This window comes from Ochlerotatus camptorhynchus, unplaced genomic scaffold (genome assembly GCF_037179485.1).
Source record: "Ochlerotatus camptorhynchus isolate MF236.1 unplaced genomic scaffold, CSIRO-AGI_Acam_v1.1 ptg000234l, whole genome shotgun sequence".
NCBI classification, from domain to species: Eukaryota; Metazoa; Arthropoda; class Insecta; order Diptera; family Culicidae; genus Ochlerotatus; species Ochlerotatus camptorhynchus.
This window is the reverse complement of record NW_027040724.1, coordinates 440,052-465,162: the sequence shown is the minus strand read 5'-3', so window position 1 is coordinate 465,162 and position 25,111 is coordinate 440,052. Positions and strand designations below refer to the sequence as shown.

The window sequence follows — 25,111 nt, the reverse complement described above, 5'->3', positions numbered from 1 at the left end:
ATTAGGGGCCTTTTGTACCTTGAACGTTCGAAGCCCAGCCTTAGTTTTGGCCTTCTGGACAAAACTTCGGCTTAGGTGCAGCTTCTTAGCCACATCCCTAACGGAGGCGTTCGGATTTCGGTTGAAGGCCCCAACTACGCGGTTGTGATTTTTGGTGTTGTACGGAATACTTTTTCCTTCACTTCTGGGCTTCCGATCGGTAGTCAACCGTTCCTCGAACCGCTTAATCACTCGCGACACCGTGGAATTCGCGATTCCCAACGTTTTAGCGATGGAACGATGCGAGAGTTCCTTGTTCTCGTGATGAATGCGCAAGATTTTATCACGCACGAGCTGTTCTTCCGACTCCATTTCCGCGAGTTTTGATCACAGGACTTTGCAGGATGTAAATAATGCACTATGAACTAAATCCACCCAAATTTTCATTAAATTCTACCCAACGGTTAAAAAGTTAGAGCAATTTCATAGTGTGGCAATTTCATCGTGGACACCCTTTATGACAGAGCCTGTCGGATGACATTTGAGTTTGGTACTGTACTATGATAGCTTGTTTTCTAAGTGTCGGAGGCGCAGGAAGGCGAATTGTATGACAGGCAAATTTCACACGATGAATTTTACCATTTAGTGCGTCAGAGTACCCTTTCGAGTTGGCAAACCGATTGGGACACTGGAAATCTTGGACGGTGGTTACATTCAATTATTCCTAATGTTTCTTCGAGAGCGTGGTTTAAAGGCTTGGGCTTAAGTCGTGACTTCATTCGCGTGATGAGTAGACTTATGTCCAACCACTACTCGCTAGATGCTCATCTCAATAGAATAAACCTCGTGGACAGCAACATCTGTCGGTGTGGAAACGGTTACGATGACATCGAACACGCAGTTTGGCAATGTACGGATAATGACGCCGCCAGAGAGCGACTTTTGAATACCCTCGAGGCCCAAGGAAGGCAACCCTATGTTCCTATCAGAGACGTGTTGGCAACCCGTGATCTCTACTATATGCAGTCCGTTTATGTTTTTCTTCAAATGTCTAGTATAAGAATTTAATTCCTTTTGTCTTTTGTCTCTATTTATTAGTTTTTGTTTGTCTTGTCCCCCCGTCTCGATGAATCTCATCGTCGCCCACTGGTCACCATAGCCGGTCGAACTCCAGACGTAACTAGAACCGCACTACCATTCATACTGGCGACAACGCTCTGATGAGACAACGTTACCCTACCCCAAGCTCCTCCCCTGATCCTATCCTTCGAAAATGTACCCTTCTAACCTCGAGTAAGCCGCGAGTAATCGGCCCAACTCCTACTAGACATAGAATTAAGTGAATTTTGTTACACACAGTGAACAATGAATTATCGGCTCCGTAAAGCTAACGCGATTGAGCCTTCCAAATAAACGAACTAGATAAAAAAAATCTAAACATCTGCAGATCTATGGATAAACCCGTAGAATTGATAACACTGAGTGTAAATGCAAGCATTGTGTGGATTATAATATAACTTGTATTTTTTTCAAATTCCGTGTTGATTATATTCACCTGCGACCATTTCTTAGATCTATTGTGATATTTCCAGTACCTATACTTTAATTTAACCGCAATGATCAGTACCGAGGGGGACGACTCTATCTAAGATGCAGGACATTTTTTCTTTGCTGTTGTGAGTGGCACTCGCGCTTAATAGATAAAAGGTGGAGAGCGATGCGAGAAGATGGGTTTAAATGCAAGAAATGGAAAAACGATTTTTCGTAGATTGATTCGCTAGTGTGAGATTTTTCGACCATTTAAAATCGAGATTTAGATGTGTCGCACCCCTCGATCAGTACTAATACTTAGACATCTAGCAAAAGTCAGAGAAGTCTATTCTAGATAAACATTTCAAAAGGTCCTATCTTATTTGATTGATTCTCTCAATCGACTTTTTCTTTCGTTAATTTCTCAGCTGCAAAATCATTGCCTATAATGCAATGCTGGACGTTCTGAGCGCTAGATAAGAACTTCTTTTACTAAACTGTGTGATGAAAATAGCACGAAACGTGTTTGCTTAGCTGCGGTTATAAAAAAAGAGAAATCGATAAACAGAATCGTCCAAAGCAGATAGGACCTTTCGAACCAAAAAAAACCGGTTCTATCGAAAACAACACAGTTCGAACAAGTACTGTAAATTTTTGTTTAATATAATGCACATAAAAGGAGCGTCACATATCATCTAAGTTTACATTATAAATCGTGTAAAGTTCTGAGACATTTCCTGAAATTTTGCAAATATTGTTTCTAAAAGCCCATATTTGTAAACAACATTGCTTACTAGCTGCTCGTTTGCGTGAAATAAAATACAAGTTTACGTGAATGAATGTTTACATCACAATTATAATTTAGATTTTTTTTGCTACGAAAAATATGGGTGATTATCTGAATTCAACGGAATATTTTCTACCAATAAATAGTTGGGAGATCTTTATGGTGGCCTAGGACCATGTTTGTAATTATATATAGGTTTTCATTATAATGTATGAATAAATAAATATAGCGTTCAAGGGTGTAATCAACTCTGCACACTGTACCGAAACACAGAATGGCACACTGTTCGGCACGTTAAAGAACACGTTGATAAGTATGTCACGAACACTGTCTGTCTGTCTGATCCTTATAGACTCGGAAACTACTAAACCGATCGACGTGAAAATTTGTATGCAGGGGTTTTTGGGGCAGGGAAAGGTTCTTATGATGGTTCGAGACCCCTCCCTCTCTGTAAAGGGGGCTACCATACAAATGAAATATAAATTTCTGCAATCAAGCAAAATTTCTCATGTGGAGATCATAGTGGTATCCCCTTAGGTAAGAGGGCCCCCCCCCATTGGTGCTACGTAAAATATAGCATACTTTTTTTTAATCGGTGCGTAAACTCAAGTTAATATTGAATCCTGAGCAAGGCGGGGCACACTCAGCTAGTATTATATAAAACGGCAACACTGTTGAGAGATGAAGTTTTTCTAATCGATCTACCCGTTGCTAAGGTTTGTTTTCTCCCAAGTGAAAAAAAAAATATCCGTCAATACAGGTCAATACTAGGGATGGAGAGTGAATAATCTACAGCTAATTGTTCATAGGAATCTGATCATCGGCCTTTCGCTCTGTTATCAATTCGGAAATAGTAAGGATTTAGAATGAATCATCATTCAATTAATTCTACGCGAGATTCTACGCAGTCAGATCAGGAATACCGAATCTGTAAATAATATTTCCATTTGCATGAATAGGGTAGGGCGCTACTTCGTCGTAATCGCCCATTTCCGTTCTATCGATCAGAAAAGATCAATAATATCAATGATTTCAACGTGCACAAATCAATTATAGGTTTGTTCCGATGCGCTAGCTCATTAGCTACAACATAAATCCTGTTAGAGCGCATTGCATGAATATTTACGCTCATTGTTCTCAAAACAAAAGAAGCGCTCCTAGCGAATCCCCTTTTTCTACGTTTATCCGTAGGACGAAGAAAATCTAATGGCGTTTCAATGCGTTAGGACTTAGGACGGAATTGAAACTCATAGAGCGAATTTAGAATCAAGAAGCAGTGTTAGATTTTAATCAATATCTCAACAATTGGTGACTCTTTATCAAATCCAACGGTACGTATGGAAAGGTGAATAAATTTGCAAGTCATATTTGACAGAAATATTACATTTTTTGTTTAAACTCGTTCAGCAAAGGGAGGTAAAGCGCGGGTTGTGCTAAGTAGGACGGAAATTAGATCAAAAACCCTATTTACACCCGCAACAACATTCGCATTGCAACATGCAAATATTATGTGGATGTGTCAAATATTGCAAAGAGAGATCCTTTACAAAAGTCCAAATTCAACAAGGGTTACGTGATCCGATGAACCATTGAAAATATCCGGATCATCTATATGGATGAACCGGTTCTGAGCCGCTTACCTAAGTGATCCGTTTTGCCTATCTCTAGTCAATACTGGAGAAACAGCGATTTTTATTAGAATCTAAAAAAATGCTAGAGATGTACCAAGCTAGTTTTTTTTTAAATGAAAGAGGCATAGGATAAGATCAAAAGTGCTGCTTAATAAAAAAAAAAATACGAAATATAATATACAAACTATACTTTTAGGCGCAATTTTGGAAACAGTTGGAGCTAGAGTATGAAATTTATGCCTGCAGTCCCTGAAACACCTAACGAGGAGACTTGATAGGTAAAATGGCTGAGGATATGCAACGTATGGCTGACCACTACATCGAGCAGCAGCTGAAGGTGGGGATCCTCCCCATGAACTGGGACTTTGAATGCTAAGCAGCCCCGAGCTCGAGTTCCTGTAAGGGGAAGTGATATGCCTGCTCGATTCACACTGTACTATATAACGCATGCATCCCACACGTATTGTTATGTTTCTAATATTTAGCATATTAATAGTATAAATAGGTTTCCTCCCTGTCTTGACTTTTTTCTTCCATGACTTGATTTGGGTTCGCACTCTCTAGCTTGGTTTAGTTCAGTTCTGGAGGCCGTAAAAATCTTAAAATAAGTGGCGGAGCCGGATGCTAATTTTTCTACTTCTGCCTTTTCCGAGATGAATCAAAAATCAGAATCTATGCTTGTGATGATGCTTGCTTGGTGGTACTTGAATTCGTAATCCTTGCTGTATTTTCTGCTGTGATCGAATTTCTCGTTCCTTCATGGAACACTTGTATTCCCCATGTACTCAAATAGGTCGAAATTGATGTTCACATATTTTTTCTTCGTTTTTCAATGAACCGTCTATGAAAGCTGGAAATTGTAAACAAACGATCTCAAAAGTCAAAACTGTTTGCCCAACTCATGGGATACTGAGAAATGAAACCTTGATTACCACACTGTGGCACGTTCGTCACAACGCTTGGTAAGCTTTTGGCACAGATAAAGTATTCGGCACAGATTGAGATGTGCAGAGTTGAACACCCCTTGAACGCGTTTTTTTTTAAGTATTTGAATAAATAATGTTCAGGATATGACATTACAGATGTTGCGAGACAGTACCTTCCTAACAAACGACTTTATATAAAATTTCTCTGAAATATTAAAAACTAGGTTTGTACAATCCACAAATGGCTGATTTGCCTTGTAAAATCAGACATGATAGCGGCCATTTGTGACTTCTATCAATCTTGTCGTCAAATACAAATATCATAATCAATTGATGAAGATGATGATGAGGTTTGGACAGCCCCCCTTATGCTGCGAGTCATGAGAGAGTGTCAATTGCATACAAAGGGTGGCGAGGGAATTTTCATTTTTGAATCCCCGGTAGAAATCTGAAACATTTCCCGGTCAATACTCAGCAGGAAATTATTTTTTTAAATCGTAGTGGTGCAAAATTTAGAAATTGTTTATGGTAAACGAACTTACAGGAAACTATATTTTTAAACTGACATTACTTGCTTGATGTATTCAAAAAAAATTCATTAAAGATACCGAGACCGAATTGCAATTATGAGGGATTGACTTAGGATTTTTTTTTCAAGATATGTTGAACTTGATACAAATGAGACCTAGCGAAAATTATTGGAGATCTCGGAGCATGTCCGTACTATCAGAAATCTTAAACATTTTAAGAAATTATAAAAGATTCTGAACATTTGCTTAGACTCTAAGACTGCGACATTTATTAGAGATTTTAAGAAGAACATGTGAAAAGAGCTGATGAGCTAATTATGTAAACAATAACTTTAAACGTCGATTTCTCACGGACGACAACAGATCCACGTAACATAAATACACTAGAGTAGGTGTATCAGTTATGGCTATGCGTTCCTATTATGGTGTGGCCTATGAAATTCCCATAGGCGACAATTGGAACATACCATAATAGGAACGTATTGCCATAACCCCCTATATGATAGAGCAAAATTCTACTTCCAGATGCTACTGTTGGTTTGCCTGGGTGGATGATACGTGAGAAATTGACGTCTAAAATCATTGTGAAGATCCTAGATTATTTATTAAATTTATTTGTCAACGTCTTCAGCTATCCTGACTACTAAAAAAACTTATCCATCTAACTAGCGTCTTAAACTTATTTCTCGTCACATTATAGTCGAACTGATGGCTTACTTCATTTAATCTCCTGAGGCATCTTTGTAAAGAATGATTTTCACCGAAGACTTTTCGGTGCCTCGGAATTCACAGAAGCTGTCGTTGTCGGGAGCTGCGAGCAGGAACGTAAAAATTGACTTGTTGCAGAAGATGTACACAGTTTGTGTCGACAAAATAAAATAAATAAATAAATCTGTGATGTTATCCTCAAAATGCCACTACCTTTTTTGAAAAATAAATTTCAAAAATATGCTGAGCAATGTGCTAAAAGGAACAGGTATATGGGAGATAATTCTTGCAAATGTGATTCAGGAATGCATTCGCGGATTTTTCGTACATAACTAACATGTTGACATTTTGCGTTGTTTATGAGTAATGTATAATTTCCATGAAGCTCAAGCTCATTACCTCTGGATCTTTTAATTTATTTCTTAGGCTTTTTTTCAAATGTTACGTGTGTATTTCAAACATGCTATCCAGTTTCTAAGGCATCGATTCTCAACCTGCAGGTCGTGTTCCCCTACTGAACGAAAAGCACTTGAAATTGTCATATGTCGCTCCGCTCTTCTGACTAAAAAAATCACAGAGAGTACAGTAAATGTGAGTAGCTGCGCAGTAAAGGATGTTTTAAGTAGCATTTCATTTTAGTATTACCTTTGCATATCTGCCGGTTTTTTCACAGTTCTAAGTGTATTGTCGTACCGTAAAACATCTATTTATTCGAAAATTCTGATTCCATCATTCCATTTTTAATATGAAAATGGCTACTGCATTTGTAAATGATTCAAATATCTGCTTAAGCCTGACTGAGATTTATATTAAGCGACTATAACAGCACATTTTGACGGGAATCCAACAAACAGTGAAGCACCAATAAGCGTTAAAAACGTGCCACCCCCATGAAATGCCGCATCGATTAAAGAGTGTAGGATGATTAATCTACCGAGCAGAAACCTTCCGGCTATCAACCTTTCATTGAATGCGAGTAGGTGCCTCTAACTGTGTTTACATTCTGTTTGCGAATATAAATAATCTATCACAAAGTAAAGCCAACACAATTCGCTACTCAACAACATAATTGGCGAAAAGTGTTGACAGTAGTAGGACGCTTATGGTGGGCGGTTAAAAAGACATTTATTCCAACAACTTGATTCATTAACAACATTGCAGAAAATTAAAGTAATTTTAAAGGGAAAAGTACCGTAAATTCATGTGGAGTTGTTTCAACTGGACAATTTTTCTCAATCCGACTGCAAATATGCGTTGGGATTCGGTCAACCCAGCCACAAGCCCACAAGATGGGCCTAATGAGTCATTGAAAGTTTATCTTCGGCTGACTCTACGTTCATCTTTTGCGTACATACGTCATGCCTATATATTTAGCATATCTCTCTGTTTGCCTGGACGATCATCATCGCCATCATCACCAGTCGAATGGGCAAACAGGATTTAATGTGTGAAAATCTAATGATCTTGAAGATTCTCGGAATTCTCAATAATTATTCCATCTCGTTCGTCTCCGGCATCGTCATCGTCGACTCGATTAAGTTCTCCGGTTGGTCAGGGTGCTTCATCATGCACAGAAATCTCATCGTGATTACACACCACTCCTTCTAGCAATGGAAATTGCCGTTTCCGAACTCGACGATTGTTTGTACGAGTGTTTATGTAGGATATATGTGTGTTGCTTTGGTCGAGACAGAGAGAGAGGGTGCTTAGCGAAGAAGACGACGACAGTCTAGAATGCTTGAACATTCCTTGCGGCCACTATAGATACTGCTGAAAGCTCGTCCGGGTGCCACTTGTGATGCATATGATGCATGTCTGGTGCTTCTCAAGTAGCATTAGATTCATCGCAAACAATGCAGGAATGAGAGCAGGACACAATGCAGCTCGGTAGAATAAACAAAAACTTGACCATCCTTCCATACAATTGAGCTGGCTCGATTCCTGCTACAATCTATATTCTACATCCACAGAAAACCAAAGCTGCTCTGCTCTGTATGTGGGAATTGCTTTTTCCACCAGCAGTCGGAAATTTGAATCTTTTGCACATCTCGTGGGATCATCTCGTGCCTCGTTCAGCTTCTCCCTCCTCGTGGCGGGATATCAGGGTGCTCTGATTCGACCTCGAACAGCAGCTTACTCCTATAATCCGAACCAAAGAACCAATGCTATTATTTGTGCTTTAAACCGCTCCCCTCAGCATCCTTAGCGCCCAGCTATTGCAGAACCAACTCCCAGAGCCATAAGTGAAGAACACCACCAGAACGGGGATGATGATGCTGATGATGATGAGATAAAGTCTATACCTACCCACTTTTGACGCTGTGTGTCGAGGGGAGCGGTGGATGGGCTCTTTCCGGGAAATACAAAAAAATGGTGCTCAGAGCCAACGCTCCTCCGTAGAAGTATGTACTTGTACGAGTGTGCGAATGTGCAAGCAGAAACCAAAAAACCCCCAAAGAGCAGAAGTACCTACCTACCAACCTACCAAGCGAACAACCCAGTCCAGAGCGAACAGAAGTACAAGATCACGCGCCCCGCTCTGATGGGAAAAAGGAATCTGTCAGATTATGTTGTTCTACTTATTGTTTTCGTATTATAATCATATGGCATATTATATCGAACAATTTCCGATAAATTTATACAAATATATGCAAAATCGCCGCATCCATATGCGGTCGGAATGAGGTGGAATTCAATTCGAGTGTGTGTTGGTTGTGCAGGGTTGGGTTGGGTGCGCGGTGCATAAATATGATAGCAAATCGAGTGCATCTCCCGTTCTGAGCGGGGTGTTGTATACGGTTGGGAATTTGTTCGGGAAAGATTTGTTTGCAGAATCAACATTGTACATTAAAAAAAGACTGCTTATGCAAACAATAATTTGATTTAGTACTGTACGTGGATGTCATACTGGAACATTCCATTGTATGGACCAGTGTTAGAATATTTAATCGATCAAATCTATTAGGCACTTATTGTAATGCAAATGGTTTGGCAACGGTATGAATTAACAAAACTTTACTGCAAGAAGGTAACCCAGTCTCGATCAATTGATCCATTGAAAAAACTTGAATCCTTCATTCAGGGTCAAATAAGTCAGATAATTTCTGAATTATTTGTAGAACTGTATAGAATCATGTTATTTAATGTGCTGAATGCTAATTTTTAGCTAATACCAGGACATCGTGTTTTTTTCATTGTCTGATTCCTGAAAAATTAAATATGAATTGCTCTATATCCTAAAGACCCAGGTACTTAGCACATTTTTCAAAAATATCAGATTCTATTGGCCGTTCGCAATGCTGTTGTATGTTATATGGACTGTTTCAATACGAAGCTAGAACAGAAACGCACCCCTCGCAATTCTGAGTAATATTTTCGTTATTCGAGCACAATGTTGCACCAATATGCAACTCAGCTATTCTGTTTTATTTCTGAGCAAGATGTGTTTACAGATGTCATAACATATGTAACATAAGTCCTGGGAATACTTTCAGGTGTTTATTTGACGGCATGAACAAACACACATATGTCAACCAATGCACTTGTCACGCCCTCTCTATACTACTACTGAACTGTTAAACTCAAATTGCGCAGTAGTTTCCATTTAAAATGTCGTACAAGCTGGATTTATGTGCACAAGTCGCCAACCTTTTTGGACGGCTCAGTACAAGTGAAATTCTAAGCGTGTTCAAAGACAAGCCAATATCAAAATCAACTATTTATCGTGTTTTGAAGGATTGCCGTGATGGTAAAGAACCGGAAAATAAAAAGAAATGCAGTCGGCCTACTAAATTGAGTGCCAGAACAACCAAAAAATGTTGCCAAGTGCTGAAAACAAATTTTGTCAATCAACACGCAAATTAGGACGAAAATTTCATGTTTCAAACATGATAATCCACCGGATTAAAAAAAATACAACGTAATCTACCGGAAACGTCATCGTGCTCCAAAATATACACAGCAACAACTCGAAAAATACCCAAATGTTGCCGTGCACTTCGTCGCGAACCTTTTGCGAATGGAAAATGCATCATTTTGGAACTGAGCAAAAAATACCATTTGTACCAAAAAGGACAATCCATCTAATGTGCCTCAGGCACGTCCAATCGGGTGTACTCAAGGCTACGGTGTACGACAACGGCTGGGAAGCTCAAATTGAGCAACAATTGGTTGATCAAATCAAGCAAAATTTAAAAGAAATCGTCAAAGACACCGTCCAAACCCTGATTCAACAATTTCGCTGCACACTGCGAAAAATCGATGAATGTACTGTAAATGCATTTTTCAACAGTTTATAAATAGAATAAAACACCCTGAAGAAGATTTTAAAATTAAATTGTTTGATTTCAAATGGCATGCTTATGATTTTTTTCCCAGGACTTATGTTACATATGTTAGTATCCTGATGAATGTGGGCGTCTTAGTGGAATACCTGTATAATGAGAGAGAGAAGGATTAGTATTTTCCATTTAATTCCACTACTTTATTTGCTTATCCTTGACAGATACGCGTATTTCGTCTACAATGTGGAGACTTCTTCAGTCTCTTGTACTAATACTCGACTTCGTATTTTGAGTATTAGTACAAGACACTGAAGAAGTCTGCACATTGTAGACGAAATACGCGTATCTGTCAAGGATAAGCAAATAAAGTAGTGGAATTAAATGGAAAATACTAATCCTTCTCTCTCTCATTATTATGTCATAGTAGTTGAGATGATTTAATAGAAATTTGAGAATCTTTCAGAAGTGTTGGGAACTTCTGAGAAGCTTTACGTTATTTCATAAAAGTTCGTAGAAGTTGATAAAATACGAAGTACTTCACAAACAAATCAGAGTACTTCCCAACTAACATTTTCAGCTTTGTAAGCCAACTTTTCCAGCGTTGTGCTGTTAAGTAGCTGAAAAGAAGCTGCAGATACAGTTAAGCAAAAGCTAGCAAAATAGTTTTGGAGAGCGTTTACTCAACTTTCTCACAAACATTATTCAATTTGTCAGTCGCACTGAATAAAATCAGCCAATAAACGCTAATGTCACTTCTATACACACACTAATCAACTTTCCACTTGTAGCTGCAAAACAAAGCTAACAAAGTGAATATATTACTCATTTGATGGGTTCTACACAACCAACAACTCTTTCTGAATAACATAAACATCAAAAGTGCTTTTTCAACAACTAAACAACCTGTACTCAGCTTATAAACTGTGATAGAGCAACTTCGGAAGCATTTTCACTGTCAACTAGGTTTATTTTTAGACGTGTGCAGTTTTACAGCTTTTACTCTGCTCTTTTATAACTAGTCGAGAAAAGTGATTCATGTGCACTATTATAAAGCCTCTACTCAGCGATTTTGTTGTAGAAGGGAATGTTGATTTGTTTACATAAGTTCAAAGTTTTGGCGTAGCACAGTTGGTAGTGTCAAGGTTTGCCAATGAGGTCGTCTCGAGTTCGATTCCAGGTTCCGGTGCAGGGTAAATAATTTGGTGATGATTTGTAACTAATTTCGATTAATTTGATTCACAGCCAAATAAACTCAATAAATTCCTTCATAAAAAAGCGTAAACAGTATTTAACCCGGCTTCAAGAGAAAGCTGTGTAGTGATTATTGGATAACCGGGAAAAGGTTGAATAAGCGCCTTTCAAGTTCACACACAACTAAACAGCAGAATAACAGCTGTATAGAAGCGTAAATGGATATGCAATAAGAGCTTCTCCCGACCGTTCCAACAGTCATAAGAAGCTGACTAAGTTCGCCAGATTTGCTTGTATAGAGGTTGAGTAAAGGTTTCCTCATAACGTATAACGTTTGAATACAGCTTGAAACTGTATAAATGAAATGAGTAAAGCGTTTACATTGTGAAAATTGTTAGTTGGGTTGTTATAGAAAAGTAAACATTGTGGAAGTTGTATTTTAAAATAGTTTCAGGGAAAAATATTAAAGATCATGTAGTTTCATAGAAGTGTCAGGTATTTTATAAAAGATCGGGGAACATCATAGAAGTTATGGAAATTTGATAGTTAATAGACCGTCACACAATTGCATGAAATCGCTTGCGTCTTTTACATTTAAAATATATTCTCTCACTCTTAGCAGGCTACTCATAAATTATTCCAACGATTCTCAGGTGTTCTAAGATCTCCATAAAGTCCTTCTGATATTTTTCAAGACTTCAGGTTGATCAGGTATTATTCTAAAGATCTTCGAATATCCATCAATTCAATCATATTGATTAGATGTTCTCTCATGATACCAGGTTGCTCAGAATGTTTCAGTAGACCTCATGATAACCTTAAGTTACTGTTTAAAGACTTCAGATTGATCAGGTATCATTCTGAAAATATCCAACAATCCAACAATTCAAATCATGTCTCTCAGATTTTCTCTTATATGCCATACTAGGCAGCTCATAAATTATTCCAAAGACTTTCATAAAAGTCCTCTGGATACTTTTTAAAGACTTCATCGCCCATGATACCAGGTAATTCAGAGATCTTCAGGTTGATCAAGTATTATTCTGAAGATCTTCAACTGTCCGCCAAAATCACGTCTCTCAGATATTCACTCACAATTCCCGGTTGCTTAGAAGATGTTTCAAAAACCATCAGGTGATCAGCGATCTCCATAAATAACCAACAATCAAAATGACATCCCTAAGATATACACACTTAATCTAGCTCGGTAAAATCTCCAACAGCCGATCATCTCGGCATTTACTTTTGCTGATATATCTGATATTCATGGTAGCTGATATCTCAGCAAAATGAAATTTGTTAGCTGAGTCTCGGCAATTGTTTTACTGAATCTCAGCAAAATAAATTTCAGAACTACTCGGTTGTTGGAATCTTGGCGAAAAAAGCGACTCAGACATTATTTTATAACCCTCCATGTGATCAGAGATATTTTTCCAAGTCTTCAGGTTGCTTAGGTACTATTCTGAAGACATCTGGTTGAACAGGTACATTTCCAAAGGTCCCAAATTGCCCAATAATTCAAGCAATGTCTCTCAGATATTCTTTCAGGAAACCAGATGACTCCTACTTTTTTCCAAAAATCTTCAAGTGATCAGAGATATTCAAAAACTTCTCTGGATCAATTATTATGAAGATCTTTTACATCTCTCAGATATTATCTTATGATACCCAAGGGGCAAGACAGCTTTTGATCATGAGTAAAATCGGAGTTAATGTTGAGTAACTCTGACCCGCTCTGAGTAACTCGCGTTGATCAACATCAAATACACATAGCAATCTGATTTTTGTGTTGCAATATGTCATCATCGGTGGACTGAAACCGATTGCCATATTTTTCTGCAATAATTTCGTACGCAACTGAAAACTGGTGCTGAAGTTCTTGCGGATGAGATACTAGTGATGCTGGACTAGCTGAATAGTATAAGTCTGTTCGTTGTTACAGAATGCACGGATTGTAAAGATGATTCAAGACGACCACCAGGCTTGAGTTAACGGATACCATCACCGATTGGATGCATATATTTGCAGAAAAATTGTATCTGTTTTGGGATTGCGGCTTGTGGCGCCTTTTGTTTCTCCTTCTACCAGTATTTTCCATTTTGCTGAATTTCCATGAGTAGCATGATGGCATCCACCAACAAGGCTGTCCAGTTATTGAAAATGAAATTGCCTGAAACTAGGAAGGGAAAGTTTAACACTGAGCTCTCCTGGAATTCTCCAGAATTCCTTTTGGAATTCACTGCGTTTAAGCTCAAGAGCGGTTAGTGTCCTTGCCAACGTCGTCAGCTCATAAATAGCTATTCATCGCATCATTTTTCATTTAGCTTCCTCTCTTTGACAACTTTGAGAAGCAGCATCCACAAGTACTAGGAACATCGGCACGAAGCTTATATGCAGGAGGAACAGAAACGTCATGATGTCATTAAGAAGGTCTAAGATTGTCCCCAACTGCTACCAATCGAATATTTCCGGGTACAATATGAGCAAGGCCTCGGTGCAATAAATCTATGAGCTATCTTCATCATCACAAATAGAAGTCTTATTAAGACTGCTTAAGATGGAAACAATGGCGTTGCAAACATCACTCAGAATAACTACGACCCTGTCCCTTATTACCGACTCACGGTGAAGTGATTCCCATTTGATTTACACGGCCATCACTTCACAACAGCAGTCCCCGAGGAGAATCAAAACTCTCTGTCTGAGCGATCACTTCAAGTTCCAGGTGTTCAAAAGGCTACGATCGATGAGATTTTTGTCACTTTCAAACTACTGCCAACCAACAATCCGTTCTAAGAGATTTCCAGTTTAGAGAAGCGCTGCAAGGCACACCTTCTATGACTTATGGGATCGCGTCCGCCTATGTAGCTCAATCTGACAAAGTACAGGAAATCAAGAAAGAATTTCTACAATTTTGTTAAGCTGAGTAGGGGAATTTACGTATTCTCGTCAGTCTAAGCAGCGTCCAAACTTCTATTAGCGATTTCTCAGCGTCACACACATACATGACAGGTTTGTTTGTTGACATTTATCTGCTGCTTGCTGTTCTACCTATTCCAATCGACAGAATTGATCAAAACGGGTTGAACATGTTTTTACAACGCTCCAAACTTCTCAGGTGAGTGTGACTATTGTCGGCAGTCTCTTTTTCTTCGGCACCCTTTCCATTTGAACTGCGTGTTAACCAGCTGTTCTATTATCGGCAACTCGAAATCAGCCGTATTTTGTAGTGTTTATATGTAATTTAAAGAAGAATATGGCATAACAGGATTACACAGTCGTAAAAATGTAATCTGATTGAAGCTGAAAAGTTAAGGAATCGGCTTAATACATTCAGCGAAGAGTTTTGATGGGAAAATACTGCGAAATTAACGTTTCAATTTCGGTTGCCGAAAACAGTCAATGGGTGCCGAAGCCATAATTTACCCTATATAAAATTAAAAACACAAATAGGGTAATAATTTTTTGAATGTTAGTATTTTTGTATATAGTACAACAATGCAAACCATATCTCATATCACTTTCAGCGAAAAACATGAGTCCTGCCGCAAACCCATTTGGGTTTAAATATCGTATATTCTACCTTTTCTAAAAAAAGATTATACTTCCTTCCAATCACAATTCAATTTAGATGACTTCTCGCCAACCCATTCTTGATGGCTTCCTCGGTCTTGTTCTTCCGATGGTCTTGACTAGTTTTGGAACACCACTGATCATTTTTACGATCAAATAACATTCCTTCCCAATTATTATTTTCTAGATATAAGGAACTTTCTCGCCGCATTCGTCTTCCTGTCGTATCAATAGTGGTAACCAGCCCTTTGATATAAGATTTCAGTAGATATCGTATGGTTTATACGCTCTGGTTGTGCATCCAGACAGAAACTAATACACCAGCTGAGGTTAACGAGTCAAGGGTAGATTACTCCGTCATCGCCAATAAAAAATGCTTTTCATAAGAATCAAATCCCTGTTTACGATATCTTGACGACTAATGCGGATCGATGTCACATAGCACCGATCAATCTGTTATCAGATATGAGCCGTCCTGCACGTGATCTCATACAATTTTATCGGTTACTAAATTTAACCAATGCATGATTTCAACTCAAATAAATAAAATCTAGAGTAGGGAGATGACGTCTGTTTCGACTTTTCATTGAAGGTTTGTATATGCTGAACAAAGCGAGACTACTTTGATCAGTTTTGAGTAATTATGAGTTGCTCAAATCTACTCGCTGCGTAACTATTTGCTCTGAGTACAGCTGACTTGCCCCTTGATGCTACCAGGATGCTCAGAAATTATTTCAAAGGCCATTAGGTTCATATTCGTGCCGAACTCATCGAAGCAACCCAACTTTGCATAGTGGTTTCATTTCTGACAATTTCAAATTTTAGGTCTGACGAGGTGTTTAAAACAATTTGGATGCCGGCGCCGGTGGTGTAGTGGTAAGCGTGACTGCTTTCTCACCACAATGGGTCTGGGTTCAATCCCAGCCGAGGTCGGTGGGATTTTTCTGAGGCATAAAAATCTCTGGTCACGTCTTCCTTCGGAAGGGAAGTAAAGCCGTTGGTCCCAGCCCATGTGTGTTGAATGGGTGCGATATCCTACGCAGGTGTGGAAGCTGCCTTCCTGCACCATTCGATTACCGTCAATGGATAGCAATCGATGTCTGTCAGTGATTGGCACTAGATTGCGGAACAGAGATCGACGTTAAATAAAAGAAAGAAGGAAGGAAACAATTTGGAAACTCAGCATTTCGAACGGCCTTAAAATTCTGAATGTCTCAGAATCACTCAAATACTCCTGCTCATTGTTACTTATTGATTATTTTCTTCTTCCAGTGCATCGTTAAATTGTCAAGTTTAAGATCTCACAAGCTCCAGTTCCAGAATATTGAAAATAAAATAATCAAGATTCGTTCAACCCCTGATTCCCCTTGCGACGAAATTATTAAGGTAATTCGAAAATAGGGATTTTTTTTAAATATATCAAGATTACATTAACGATTCTGTTGCTATTCTTCACAGTTTTATTTTTAGAGTATTCTCGAGTTTTCTTTGCGTACCCCGTGTCCATGTACTTTAATTCATAATATTTTTGTAATTCTTCAATTTATTCTCGCAAAGCCCATTGAATACTTTTCAAACTTATTTTGAAATCCTTAACGAAAGTCCTTAAGAATACTTTCCAGAATTCTCTAGGAGTTCTCTGCAGAGTGCTCTTGGAATTATGCCCATTGATTAAATGTCAATGAAACTAATGTCGGTGATAAATTGTTACTCTTGACGGGGGCCAATTTGTGCACTCAATATTCTTGCTACTGAACTTTCATGTGACATGATGTTTCCAAATATTATAAATTACTAATACTACTAAATTCCTGAAGGGCTACAGAAACATGGCCGGATATTTACAACTGTTACTAAACATAACCGCAAGTAATGATTATTTTAAATTCTCATGAGTTTCGATGTGACGTATGAAGGCTTTTGGTTTCCACGAAGCCTGAGAAAAATATGACCGTAAATTATGTTATTCTGTTATTTACTGTCCCGGTTGGTTCTCGTGACATGTCTGACATTTTTCTTAGGGGATGAGTACTTAAAGGGAGTTAAATGTTGATAAGTCTTTAGTGGGAATGACACTGATGAAGACTGTAGTCGAAATACGTTTATCTATATGAAACTTGGGCCTCCGGGTCTCGGATTGAAAGTCGGCTTCCCATGCATACCGCATACCCTTTTTTGTAAGAAGGCTAAAATGGCTACGATATATTCATGATCATATCGCATATCTTGGCTTCACACTTCATCCCATAGATTGTCCCAAATCGAATGAAAAAATATGCATCAAAAGTTTTTGCATTACTTCCACTGTCAAACGCATCCATCTTGAAGATTTCAAGTATTTGCTGTTCCATTAACTGCGGCACCCTCTTCACCGAAGCTAATTGCACCAGTTTTTTTCGCACACTCAAAAAGAAACGACCGTCGCCATCAAAGGAACTAAAAGTGCGGGTGTCGCTCGTGTCATCTCCACTAATAATCAACCTGACTAGCCGGCCGTCGTTGTCATCGCTCTCGCATGGGAGCCGATTGCAAGTGTTTGAAGCTAGGAGTTTATTTGCGCTCACTGTGCGCGCCAGTCTCAGCTAGGTCCTACCCTACACCTACAAGATTGAGAGCGATGCTGGTGCTGGGAGCGGGAAGCAATGAGAAATCAATTTTCCCAAAGAGTGGAGGGATTAATTTAATTACCATGGGCGGAGATTGCTTCCTTGAAGTGCACATTTTCCCTTCTGCTTTTGCATGGATTATACCGACTCCTGCTGCTAACTTCTTGGCTTGATCCGTCACCACCACCCGTCAGCCATCACCCGATACCGGATGAAGAAGAACCAATGAAGAAGGGTTAACCGAGCTCCGGGTTGGAGCGGTACACAACGCGCGCGCGATGGTCCATGTAAAATGAGTCCATAAGCAGCATTTGGTTGAGGATGTTGAAAGGGATGGTCAGTGGTGGTGGTGAGTGGCAGGAAACAAGTCGTGTGCTTTTCGCTTTTTTGATGGCGAGAAGGTGTGTTTTTCTTCCGTACCCCCGTGCTTTTTGCTGAGGACCAAACAGGGTCGATAATCTGCTTGGGGCGTAATTTGATTGATTCTGTCAGGTGTGGGTAAACCTTTTTACCTTTTTCGGTATATTTTTCATCGACATCGAATGGTATTTTTTTTTTGCATGCCATTGAGACGGTAAGAATTTGAGTGAATTCGTGTGAAATCTGTCCATGGTGATGATCATTTTTAAATGATTTCCCTGCAGAGTTATGTTGCGAAAATATTGCTTGAATTACTTCAAGAGTAACCATTTTCAGATCGATTTTCAGAGAAAACAAAATCAATCCCAGAGTACACAGTTACCCCATAGTTCATTCTAATGAGCCATCCTCGTTGGTACCAGCCTAGCACAAGATGAGTGATGCATCTTTTTTTTGTGAAGGATTCCGCCGATTTGAGGAGATGTCTAGTACGAATTTCGAGAGTACGAGCCGAGGAATATGCTGCAAATCCTAACCTCGCAGCTGAGAGCAATTCACTGTAGGAGAACAATTTGTAACGAAGGTCGGTCGAGCTGTCTATTATTTATTGATGTCGATAGAGGAGAAAACATCGTGTGTGGTGGTTGTGATAAACCTAATAATTCTGGACGATGGGTCAATGTCGGGACTGTTTTTGTTGAGATTAGAAATCCTCAAAGAAGAGATGAGCGGAGAGAATGTTTTGAGCCAAATGAGCTGTCAACATCTGTGCTAATCAAATATTCCCATTAGATTTTTTCCCGATCGTTTCTTATTCTTACTAGATCATATTTGAGAGTATTGTAATCAAATATAAATTCAACCATCTTTATTTTCCGTGTGCTTTGCAAATTCAAGTAAATCTTTCAAATTTGTCGAACCTCTTAACGGAATCCCTTTATGAAGCGCTTGAGTGAGTAGTGTTGAGTACTTGGCACTGATGAAGTCTGCAAGTAGTAGACGAAATACGCGTTTCTGTCAAAAGATGAGCAATTATTACGGAATTAAGGAATTAAAAGGAAATAAACCAACACACTCAAAGCTCTTCATAAATTCAAGTAGTTTTTAAAATCAAAAATAATATTCTAACTCTTATTAGCCTCGGTTTGTTAATTAATGGCACCAAGAAATGTGCAACATATTGCGATGCACTCAATTATTATTTTTCACGTACATCGAATCGAAAAGAAAAGTCATGAGAAATGGCAGGGTTGCAAAATAATGTATATACAAAACCCTGCTGCCGAAATGTATTTTGTTTTCTCCACCCATCTCTCCCTCTGAGCACTGCTACTTGCCAATGTCAAGCAGTCCACCGCTTAGAGAGACTTTTATATGTGTACCTTGTGATCACACAGCCGGATTGCGTCACGAGTTGCACTACAGCGGCCAGCGTACGACAAGCGAGGATTGCTCGGGAATTAGAACATCTTGAAGCTGATGGAAGTAATGCACGGGCAATAAATTCGACCGAAAAAAGCAATCACTCATGTTCTCGTTTACGCTCGAACCGTATTTTACAAAAAATGTTATTGTGTGGAATTTTAATTACAGACAATTCTTTTAAGATGCGTGACGCTTAGCGAAACAAATAATACGCAACTACGGAGTGATACAAATTCCACTGAATACATTGCCAAGAATAACTATCGATTTCCTCTTGCCAATAAGTGATTCAAGAAATACAACCCACATTCATCAACTAGGCGTTGTTATTTTGAAAGGATTATCCGATTTACTATTATATGCTCTCAACAGATTAGAGTTAGTCAATGCAAGTGTACGTGCACATGATGTCTAAAATACTGTTTCTTGAGAGACAGACAGAGAGAGAGAGAAAGAAAATAAATCCTTTAAACATTTTCGAATTCCGCTCTGTTGGAGCGATGATTAATCTGACGATAGATATGAGCATTAATTTCATTCAAGCTTTAAACACTGTGTGGAGTTTTCAATTCAGCTCTTAAATCAATTTCACAACCCGTTAAGCTATGTTGCAATAATTCTCAAAAGAGGCTTCTAACACTTGAATTCCTTAAACCCTCAGCAGTGGTTCCCAAGTTGGCAATGATTCAATTCAAATTTGTTGTATTCTCCTCTGTCTCCACGATCAACCTTATGAAAGCAAGTACGATCAATGCAATCTGTTCACTCCCAGAGCGCAACCAAGACCATCTTGCTCAAGCCACACGAGCAAATGCTCCCAAACACACGGCAAATACGATTTAATACTCGATACAGTCACAAAGCCACAGAATGCTAAAGTCTCTCGGAGGAGACACTATTGTTAAGATGCAAGGAAGCAGCATACACACTGAATAACCATCCTTGTGCGGCGAGGTAGCAAGAAGGAAAATACACACTATAAACAAATGCTCCTTCCTTCGACGACGGTTTGCTGCCACCCACTCACTCATTGCACAAACGCACAACCCTCAGAACGAATGTACCACCTATGTGGTGTGTGTGTTTGTGTATTTGTAGGTAGTTGCCATTCATTCGAAAATGTGTGTTGCTACATTTGTTTACCAACTCGTTTCCAGCTCCACATGAAAGTGCAGCAGCCAGCATGGCAATTGTCTTTTGCACGATGTTGAATGAACTCTACGCAACGTACACCAAACCCGGCAACCCAACGAGGTCGAACGTATTATGCACGGGGTGCCAGATGTGGAACAAGTGGGGATGAAATTCATTATGAATCAGCCTGGGATGCATTTTGCATTTTATGCTAATTGTGCAGAGAATTATAGAGCAGCAGCAGTCGGCTGCTCGAGAGATTGAAAGAGCCCGAACTCGTTCCGGCTCCTTGCTGATATAATTATTAGTAAATTTCTAATTCTATACCCTCCAGGTCTAGATTGTGCGAATGTGATTCTACTGTGGTGATACCGTATCAAGGTCTAATAGGCATACTGAGGGTGGATTTATGTTCCCATGCTTGTGGCTTACCTTATGTGTACCGACAGCGTGTGCTCCATCATATACATATAAATGATCATTACAGTCTAATTGTAGCATATCGAAACGTAACATAAATCTCTGCAGTATCGAGTGTGTTTGAAATGTGATAACACAGTTTAGGTTTCTCTCGTTCTTGGAGGAGAGTGTAGCACCATCTATTTTCCTATATAGTTGTTGTAAAAAATGAGTTTTACAGATTGAATCCATGTGATCTGAAACGAGAGGGAAAGAACGCGGAAAAAATGGATTAAAATTTCGTACACGCTTTCGTGACGGCGGGAAAACAGAGAAGTGATATGTGGACTGGACATGTTTGAAATATGAAACTCGTTGACCAAATGTCAGCCAGTGGGTCATTAGTCTTAGTCTGGCTGCCGGTTGCACGGGAAATCCAATTAAAACCGGAGTTTTTGTTTGCGAATGCCAATTTTTCATTCTGGTACTGTATCGTTATGGCAGAGCGAAAGGAAATACCTACGGTAGGAAATGGAGTGTGGACCGCTACTAGCCACCTGGTAGCTTTATAAAACGAACATCTGAACATCATTTATCGATGAATTTGAAATTCCATTGTTGTGCAGATCTAAATTTGAATGCTGTAAAGGGGGTGAAAATTATGCGGTACCAAGCGCTTCCATCGTTTTCTAGAACTAAGGGGCTGTTTATAAACCACGTAGACAGTTTAGGGGGGGGGGGGGTTGACAATTATCCACGGCCCATACAAATTTTAAATTTTTTGTATGGACAGTTGTCTACGCAGGGGAGGGGGGGGGGTCAAGAATCCCAAAAATCTGTCTACGTAGTTTATGAACAGCCCCTAAGAACTCAATTCTATGGTAGGGTAAGCGTACCAGTTATGGCACTAGTGCTCCAGTTTTTGGTACCAGTGTCTAACTTGAATTTGAAATAAATTTGCATGGTTTTATTTGCGTTAACATATGGCATAATCTATGGTCTAACCTGGCATCGAAATAAATTTGGAAAATAATGAAAAAAACAAATAAATTTAAGATAGGGCCAATTAGAGGACTACTAGCAGCAATCAATACGAAACTAACGATTTTAAATTGGCTCACTACTTGACTAGCCTATTGGTCCCAAGCAAATCGATTAACGTGCCCCATTCTAGTATAAATGCCAGTACTACACTATGTTTGTTTTGATTCGCTATGAAAGTTTGACAGATAAAATGAGGGGTTAGTGGATTTTCCTATGTTTCGAGGGGTGAATCGATTACCTTGGGACCGAAGATAGTACCAGAGCTGGCCAAAAAGTTGAGCACGTTTCTACGGGACCTACTAGTATTAAAGTTACCTCCATGCTACTAGGTCCAAAAATTGGCACACTTACTCTACTCTAATAAAAAATAAATAAACAAAAGTTCAGAAACCACTGATTTGATAGAAAAGCTGACGAAAATCAACTATAAATGTATATGAGATCGTCACACTGTTGGCCCAGGCCATCATCATCAAGCGCACCTGTGGTTCAAGAACACAACAGCTCCAAGCTATCATCTCCTTCGTCGTTAATTATGGACCGTGAAGCCATAAAGATCGCCAACTGGAACGCTAGCTCCGTATGGGCGAAAAACATTGAGCTTGCAGACTTCCTCCGCAAGCACGACATCGACGTGGGCCTTCTCACCGAGACCCACCTCAAGACCAGTGACAGCTTCTGGCTGCCCGACCACAGCATTGTCCGGCTTGATCGCACCAGCTCCAGGGGGGCGGTGTCGCGGTCATCATCAAGGAAGGCATCAAGTACTGCACCCTACCCCACTACCGCACTTCCATCATCGAGGCCGTCGGCGTAGAGGTGGAAACATCGACCGGAAACGTCCGGTTCATCGCCGCCTACTGCCCCCGGCAATGTACCGTTAGCAATGGTACAGCACAGCAGTTCAAGAACGACCTTACCATCATAACCCGCACCAATGCCCGCTTCGTAATCGGAGGGGACCTGAACGCCCGGCACGAGGCCTGGTGGAACTACCAGCAGAACCAGAACGGCCGCCTACTATTCGACCATTCCCAGCATGGTCTCTATTCCGTCTGGTTTCCGGACGAACCAACCTTCACATCACCGGCGGGCAACCCATCGACGCTTGACCTGTTCTTGGCAAACACCGGATTAGCCAGGCCGGTTGCCGTCAACGACCTGAGTTCGGACCACCAACCGGTGCTGACCGAGCTGGGCTGCAACGTGGCCCCTGCACCGTTCCTGCGGAAGGACTACCATCGAGTCAACTGGGTCCAGTTTCGGCGCGTGGTCGACCGCCACATCGACGACAACCCACCGCTCGACACAGTGGAGGACATCGACCGGGCCCTGGAGGGTCTCCATCAAGCCATATCCGTGGCTGACGAAGAGTGCGTTCGACGAGTTCCTGTGAGGGGTAAGTTTCAAGCAATTGATTCCCACACCAAACTCTTGATTCGGCTCAGAAATGTTCGTAGACGCCAGTTTCAGCGGACTGGGGATCTGCAGCGTAATACGAAATGGTCGATCTGAATCGGCAGATCGCTTCCAGAATGGTCTCAATCCGGAACGAGAGTTTCGGGCGACTCGTTCAAAACCTGGACGACCGTTCCAGACCATTCTGGAAGGTTGACAAGGTGCTGAAGTCTCACTCCAAGCCCATTCCACCACTTAGAGTCAATGACGAACGGCTTATCACCAACGAAGAGAAGGCCAATGCGATTGGGGAGCACATTGCCCAGTCGCATTTGCTTGGCTCCAAAATCCCAAGTCCACTCGAGAACCAGGTTGCGCAGTGCGTCCAGACGTTAGATGCCTCCCCTTGTGCCGTCCCTCCAGAAGAACCGATTACAGAGGAACAAATTTGCTCAGCGCTGAAATACAGTAAGAACATGAAGGCTCCCGGGTTTGACGGAATATTCAACCTAGAGTTGAAAAATCTCAGCCCGAGGGTGCACTCGCTGCTGGCTGCCATCCTCAACAGATGCTTGGAGCTGCACTACTTTCCAAGCATCTGGAAGGTGGCAAAAATCACCCCGATCCGCAAACCTGGGAAAGACCCTTCACTACCGTCAAGCTACAGACCGATTAGTCTGCTCTCAGCGCTGAGCAAGCTGTTCGAAAAATTGATCCTCAGCCGACTGAACAAGTTTGTGGAGGAACATGACATTCTTCTTCCGGAACAGTTCGGGTTCCGCAAGGGGCATTCCACCAATCATCAGCTAGTGCGGGTGATGAATAACATCCGAAGTAACAAAGCTGTATCCAAGTCCACAGCCATGGCCTTGTTAGACGTCGAAAAGGCGTTTGACAATGTCTGGCACGGCGGACTTATATACAAGCTTTGTAACTCCAACTTTCCACCATACCTTCACACTAATCGAGTCAGTACGGTTTTACTGAGTTTTTGAATTGCGGAACTGTTCGGTAAAAGTTTAAAAATCTATGGAAAATTTATTAATGAGAAAATTTGTTCTGAACTTGTACATACTTAGTTCTGTTAACCCCATTTAATGATAGAAAATATAATTGGTCTATTTCATTGATTCCTTACGAATAACGGTCATTTGAATTTTTACCGACTTTTTCAGCAATTCAAAAACCCAGTAAAAAAATACTGACTCCTGTAAAAAAATCTTAGTGTGTTGTGAAAATCACCCGTAACTACCTCCAGCAAAGGTCGTTCAGGGTGTTGTTGAATAGTTCCCTTTCGGGACAATTTCCGATCCCAGCAGGTGTTCCGCAAAGGAGTCTGCTGGGACCACTGCTTTACAGCATCTACACGTCGGACATCCCTCCTCTAGGAGACGGTTGCGTGTTCTTCCTGTTCGCAGATGACACCGCGATAGCCGTCAAGGGTAGGATGCCTTGTGAAATTACGAACAAGCTCCAACGATGCCTTGACACCTTTACTGATTATGCCACCACGTGGGAAATCAAAATCAACGCCTCTAAAACCCAAGCGATCATGTTCCTTCACAGACAATCGCCAAAACTTAAACCGTCTCCCTCCTGTACCGTAA

The 25,111-nt window shown here is 40.3% G+C and overlaps 1 protein-coding gene across 1 annotated transcript in view; it reads right to left on the bottom strand.

Annotated features, from left to right (window-relative positions):
• Window positions 1-25,111, bottom strand: part of loaf (lost and found) — a 256,473-nt gene that overhangs the window by 13,418 nt on the left and 217,944 nt on the right. Inside the window, exon 3 of the mRNA XM_065225787.1 lies at window positions 21,096-21,319. Coding sequence (XP_065081859.1) covers window positions 21,096-21,319 — 224 coding nt within the window. The remainder of the gene's footprint in view (window positions 1-21,095; window positions 21,320-25,111) is intronic.